The sequence below is a fragment of the Euphorbia lathyris genome, chromosome 10, assembly GCF_963576675.1.
Source record: "Euphorbia lathyris chromosome 10, ddEupLath1.1, whole genome shotgun sequence".
Taxonomy (NCBI): domain Eukaryota; kingdom Viridiplantae; phylum Streptophyta; class Magnoliopsida; order Malpighiales; family Euphorbiaceae; genus Euphorbia; species Euphorbia lathyris.
In genome coordinates, this window is record NC_088919.1 from 1,839,699 (window position 1) to 1,846,690 (window position 6,992).

The 6,992-nt window shown below is 33.3% G+C and overlaps 1 protein-coding gene across 1 annotated transcript; it reads right to left on the minus strand.

Annotated features, from left to right (window-relative positions):
* Positions 1–5,226: 5,226 nt before the first annotated feature.
* LOC136209389 (probable calcium-binding protein CML35) lies at positions 5,227–6,242 on the minus strand. The gene has a single exon (XM_066000840.1). The coding sequence runs from the start codon at positions 6,078–6,080 to the stop codon at positions 5,433–5,435; it is 648 nt and encodes a 215-aa protein (XP_065856912.1). The 5' UTR covers positions 6,081–6,242; the 3' UTR covers positions 5,227–5,432.
* Between the last annotated feature and the right edge of the window lie 750 nt (positions 6,243–6,992).

Below are 6,992 nucleotides of genomic sequence, written 5' to 3' on the forward strand. Positions count from 1 at the left end.
TGAACTCAAAATCTCAGCACTTTATGATGGACAGGAAGATGAGAATAACTCAGTAAAATAAGAGATAATAATGGCTTCGATTTCATCATCCCCCTCATGCCAAACACCATCATTGTCCCGCAACCTTTTAACACAATTAACCCGTCTCCGAGCACTTGCTTTAGAATGGAAGAACTTAGTATTTTTATCACCCTCCTTAAGCCAAGATAAACGCGAACGTTGTTTCCACATTATTTCCTCCACCTCTTGTAGCCGAATAATCTCTTTTTGAACACGGCCAATAGCCTCTATGGAAACATCATTCATAGGACCCATCTCGAGATCAATCAAATCATTATTCAGCCTTTTCAATTTATTCCCCACATGCCCGAAACAAGTTTTATTCCAATGTCTAAGAGAAAAACCACACTGCTTCAGCTTATCACAAACGCTCAACTGCTCACCCAGATCAGAATCACATACTGATCGAATAACATCCCTACAACCAGGATCCTGAACCCACATTCTTTCAAAACGAAAAGGACGTTTCTTAGAAACATGCACCCCATCGGTATCAGAAAGAATTGGTGAATGATCGGAAGCAATCCTTGTCAAAACTGAAACCATAATGTTAGGAAATAACAATTCCCAACTGATCTGACAGACAGCACGATCCAACCTCTCCCTAATGAGATCCATACCTTTCCTACCATTAGACCAAGTAAAAGAACCTCCCGAAGAAGGTAAATCAAATAGATCACACTCATCCAGGCAGTTTCTAAATGATTCCATATAGGGATAATTATCAGAAAGGCCACCCTCCTTCTCCCTAGAGTACATTATTTCATTAAAATCGCCAAAACAGACCCAAGGAAGATTCTCCCAACCATGTAACTCCCTTAACAAATCCCATGTTCTCCTTTTTTGTGACCCTTCTAGCCAACCATACACACCTGTACCCCGCCAAATTAAACCCACATCATCATCCTCAATTCCGAAATGTATACAATGAAGACAATAACCTAAGATTTGCACCATAATATCCTCCTTCCACATAAGGATTAATCCACCTTATCTCTTAATAGTTTAAACATTTATTAAATTTAAAAATAAATGACTATTAAAACTTACGTCCAGTTTGATAATCTCAAAATTCACTTAGTTTAAGGGGGTGTTTGGTTGCTCCTTTTCATATTCCTTTTTGCCTTTTCACTTCAAAAGAAAGAGTTTTATGTATTTGGTTAGTGATCTTCTGTTTGCCTTTTACATCTGAAAAACAACATTAGGTGTTTGGTTACTGATCTCATGTTTGCCTTTTACAACCAAAAAGCAGCCTTTTAAAAAAAGCAGAGAATCTCTACTCTTTGGAAAAGCAGCTTTTTCCAACAGCAAACCGTAACAGCAACAGCAACAGCAAAACGTAACAGAAAACAGCAAACAGCAAACAACAACAGCAAACAGTAGGTAAAACAAATGGACCCTAATACTAGTTTTTAAACATTTAATTGCACTAAATTTTGAAAAATAAGTGAATGACTATTAAAAGTTAAACCGGTTTGATAACCTCAAAAATCACTTAAATTAATAGTTTAATTTCTTATTTATATTAAATTTAATAATCGTATTTATTCTGTAAACTCTCATCGAGGTCTATGTTTTGCCCTGACATTGGGAGTGGATAGACCTACCCTTACCTAAACTTTTCCTTACCAAAAAAAAATAACCGTACTTGTCACGTCCGTGTCTAAATTTCTAGAATTTATACCTTGATAGTAATATATATTATAATTATTGAGGTTTGTGATTTTTATTTGGTGCTATAGGAAAAGTTTGGAGTTAATTCGATGGTTTTATGTATAAATTAAAAGTTTAAAGTAATTTTAAAAAATTTATATAAAGATGGAGGATCAAACTGGATTTTTTCCAGATTTGGATATACAATATTCCAAATTATTTGCGTGATGATCATCATCCTCATCATCTCAGTTTTCTTTTTTTCTTTTTCTTATCTTTCTCGCCTCTTCGTCATTTTTATCATTCCTGAACCGTTTTTCCACCGTTTCTTTGATTTACGGATATTCGACCTTCCGAATCACTCGAAATTGGAACCATGGCATCCTTATGCATAGATCTAAGTTCTAACCGAAGAGTTTTTGTGTTTCGGCAGTGTTTGTGTCTTAGACAGAATTTAGAGGCGAATTGAACGGATGTATTTTTTTCAATTAGTGACCAAGGTAAGTAACTATCAACTATATTTTGAGTTTTATGTATATAGATATATATACAATCAAAGAGTTTCAGAAATTGATATTTTAAGGTTATGCTGGAATTTTGTAAAATTTGGATTTTTCACGATCTTGCTTTTATTGTGAAATTATGGTTTCAAATGAAGCTATTGACTATGCTTCTATGTGAATTTCAGATTTTACTTGATTATGTTGATTTAAGGCTTTTGATTTACATATATATATATATATATATATGTTTTTGGTTTCAATGTGTATATATTGAATAAAATGAATTTGATGATTTCTTACGAATTGTTTTTGGATTGAGAAATCTATTGCGGTGATTGTTGTTATTATTTTGGATTGAAGTCCAAATATGATTTTTATGAGTTGTGATATTTCGAAGGATTAAATGGTTTTGTCCATCTAGGATTGCCCGGGGTAGGAGTTGTATTTGTAAGACCATACCTAATGGCGGTATGGCCAGAGTGCACGGCTGGTAGTCCTAACTGTTAGGCAAGGAACGAGATATAAATGAGATGTCTCGATATTGTTATGATTGATGTTATGATCTACACGGGTGGAATTCGAGGATGGATACACATACACAAATTTTATTTTATGAACTTAAGTTTTGAGAATGTTTTATAAGGTTTTGATGATTATATTATAAACTTAAGTTTTGAGTATATTTTATAAGGTTTTAATTAAATCCCTTTATAAATGTATATATGTAGCTATGTTAAGTAAAGTTGGTTTTTATAGTTGATAATTCCTTACTGAGATTTTTGTCTCACGTTTTTAAATATTTTAATGTTTTTAGGCGAGAAAGAGCAAGGTATAGGAGAAGTCACTGGTTGATAAACAAGGTTCAAGTCATTGGGTTTGTCTTTAGTCAGGACATTTGCATTTGTAGTAATTTGGAGATTTGGTTATGTTGGGTAGGATTTGACACTTAAATGTAATAGAACTATGGATATAGTCTAAAGGTATTTGAGAGGAATTCTTGAAAAGTATACTAGTTATGATATGTGGATAATTTGGAGACTCTGAAGTATTGATTATGATCTTTCTATTTCACGTCCAATGCCGATTGAGGTCGTCTAGGGTCGGGTGTGACAGTACTTATTCAACAAATTTTTTCGAAAAGATACTTATTCAATAACTTAAAATATTCAATTAAATTAAAAATCACTTCTTTTAATAAATCAAAAAATTTAACTTAAAATATTTTTTACCATATCATTTGATAACACTTATAATATTTAGGATGTATCCCAAACTTGTTCAAAAAAACATTATTCTTCTCCTCAACTTACATAGTTTAAAATGTGTGATTAAGTTACTAAAAATGTTACTAAGATATATAAAATAAAAAAATAAAAAGTTAATTTGTTTTAAAAACTTAGAATCACAAATTAGAATTTTATTTTATAATTTTTAAGTTTTTTTTTTATAGATTTAAACAAATTAAAATATATATCTTTTTTAAGTATATTTATGAAACAAATAAATCACTTTTTTACATTCAAAAGGACCTATAAATTATTAGAGATCATACTAATAGCCTCCATATTATCAGACTCCACAGCAAGTCTTTTAATACCCAGATTTCTGGCAAGCTTGACTTCAGAAAGAATACCCCAAAGTTCCGCTGAAAATGATGAGCCCAAACCCAGGTTATGGGTGAATCCAGACAACCAGGCACCTCCCGCGTCCCTGAGCACGCCTCCAGTCGCGATCTTTCTATTGTTGAGACAGGAGCCATCCGTGTTCAACTTAACCACCCCATCATTCGGCCTACACCACCCAACGAGTTGAACCTCTAATAATCATGCTTTTTGTCTTAGTAGCCAGAACCTTATCAAAGCAATAAGAAGTCTTGGCTCCTCCTTTGAGTCCTTAGAGTTCAGCCACATCTACAGAGAACAAAATCGAATTGCGGATCGCTTGGCGGCGGCTGGGCACGAGGGGATGTTAGGTGTTTCCACCCTTTCTGATCCTCCTATCTATCTTTCTTCTCTATTTTTAGAGGACAATGTTGGGGTTAGCTTTCCTAGGCTGATCCCAGGTTAGCTGTTGTCTCGGTGTTGGTTTGTTTTCTTTCCTGTTTCTACCAAAAAAAAAAAAAAACCTATAAATTCAAGGACTAATTTAGGTAGCTTTTTAGACAAATTTAGCAACATTTGAATGTATTAAGCCTAATATTTAATAAGTGCTTAAATAAATACGTACTTAAAATTCAATAAATTCAATAAGTACTATAAATAGACTCTAAAATTTAGGATAAAGTTCAAATAAAACCCATGTGGTTTCACTAATTTTCAGATAAAAGACTGTGATTTACTTTTTATCAAAATGAGGATTGAGGTTTTCAACTTTAACAAAATAAGGACTTTTTCGGTTGATACTATTAAAATCGACGACTTCAAAAAAGACATATTTTAAGAAATACTAATATTCTAAGCAACTTTAATTCTTCAACTTTTTTATTTTGAGATTATTTAGATGATGTTTGGTAAAGAGAGAAAGTTAATGTTTAGAGAGAGAAAATTACAAAAAAGATGATTTTCGAAAATCGGAAATGTAGTTCCATAGAAAATATGACATTGAACAATTTTAATTCTTGAAAATTTTCATTTTCAGGTTGTTAAAGAGGGTTTTAATAGCATTAATCCAAGTTTGAAACCTCAAACCTTGTTTTGATAAAAAGTAAACCACAGTCCTTTATCTGAAAATTAGTGTCGGTTTTATTTGAACTTTACCCTAAAATTTAATATAACTGAAATGTCTCCTTTTCAGGAGATATTCTAATTTGATAAACATCAAACAATGTGAATATATGATTGCCAAGTCCACAAAATATTCATTATATTAGTCATTGGAAAGTAATTTAGACGCTTCTTGTTTATAAATAATATTTTCTCTTTAAGAAAAATCCTTGTACTTATATTCACTTAAATTAAATAATATTTTCTTTTTAGAAAAACCCAGACAAAAATAAAAACAAATAATCATGGGACATCCAATTCAATTATATTTATATATACGGCTGATTAGTAGTAGTATTTGACAGTAAGATCATTTAATCAGGGCCGTTGAAAATAACATCAAATCTCCCTGATTTTCTACACCTTTAGATCACTCCGTTAAAATAATATTTTTGACAACCAAAAAAAAAAGGAAAATATCTTCTTCATCAAGAGCAACATCCATGGACTATGATCATCTCTGATGTTCCATCATACGACAAAAGTCCTCAAAGCACACGAATCCGTCCCCATTCTTATCTACCACTGCTATCATGCGCCGGCAATCTTCTAAACTGCACCTATCATCCCCTATCGCCTTATAAACGCCGAGCAGCTCCTCCGCTGTTATCTTCCCGTCCTGATCCGAGTCGAAAAACTCAAAAGCCACTTTCAGCTCATCATCTCCAGCCGGCTCACTACCTGAGCCGATTTTACTCATCAGAGCCTCAACGCTAATGCAACCATCGCCGTCACGATCTACCTCGCTCAGCATAGTCGCAACTTCATCCTCGTCTCCGATTCTCAAAAGTAACGCCTCTAATTGAGTTCTGGAGACGATCCCGTCGTTATCGCCGTCCATGACCTTAAAAGCGTGAAAAAGATCGGAGTATAGATCGGCTGTGGAAAGATAGGACCAGTCGCCGGAGTTTTCTTGCGGAAGAACACTGGTAGGTGTTCCTATATCGGCTGCCTTGTGGTTGGAAAGAGAAGAATCGGAGGAGGAGCCATAACTGTCGGAGGAGGGATCAGATCTAGAGACGATAGATCGATCTTTTTTGGATCGAAAGAGACGTTTAGGGCTGAGGTTCTTGGGATTGATAACTTTGATCAATTGCTTCATATCGGAAAACGGAAAGATAGAGAATCGGAGGAAATGAGACGGAGGAGGAGGAGGAGGAGAGGAGGAAAGGAGTTGAGGGAAAGAGGGAAGAAGGTGGGAGGTTTAAAAGGAGATGGAGAGCAGTAGTCGTTAGTGCCATCGCAACTTCCAGGAAGTTTCCTATGCAACAAGAATTCCTCAATATTTATTTGGTTTTAGGGTATTTATACGTGTTTTCTGATTTAATGTCTCGCCACCTAACTTATCTGATTTTTTTGGTTCGTTGATCAGATTGGGATTAGATCAACGACCACGATTGCATCCAATATTCACAGCAATATCGCAGTAATTTACTAGTAAAATAATAACAACTCGTTCTTAATTAATGCCTTCAAATTTGGTTAAGAAAGTAATTAATTTTAAAACACACTATTATAAATAATAATAAAAAATTGAAACTCTCTCTCATAATGTCATCTGATCTATCAAATTAAATCTTAACAGTTCCTAAATAATAAAACAGTTACTTGTAGTTACATTTTTATTAAGTAAAATATTGAATACTTTTTACGGTTTTTATGGTAGGTTTAAAGTAAGGGTAAATTTCAAATAAAATCCGTGTGGTTTCGCTAATTTTCAGATAAAGAACTGTGGTTTATTTTTTATCAAAACTGAGGATTGCGATTTCACACTTTTAATAAAACAAGGACATTTTGGATTAATGCTATTAAAACTATCTTTAACGACCTAAAAATGAAAAATTTCAAGAATTAAAGTTGTTCAATGTCATATTTACTATGAAACTAAATTTTCGATTTTCGAAAATCATCGTTTTTGGAACTTTCTTTCTCTAAACATTAACTTTCTCTCTGTTTATCAAACATCATCTAAATAAACTCAAAATAAAAAAGTTGCAGAATTAAAGTTGCTTAA

Excerpts from the sequence above, each read along its gene's own strand:
- LOC136209389 (XM_066000840.1), bottom strand. The coding sequence starts at position 6,080 with ATGAAGCAATTGATCAAAGTTATCAATCCCAAGAACCTCAGCCCTAAA.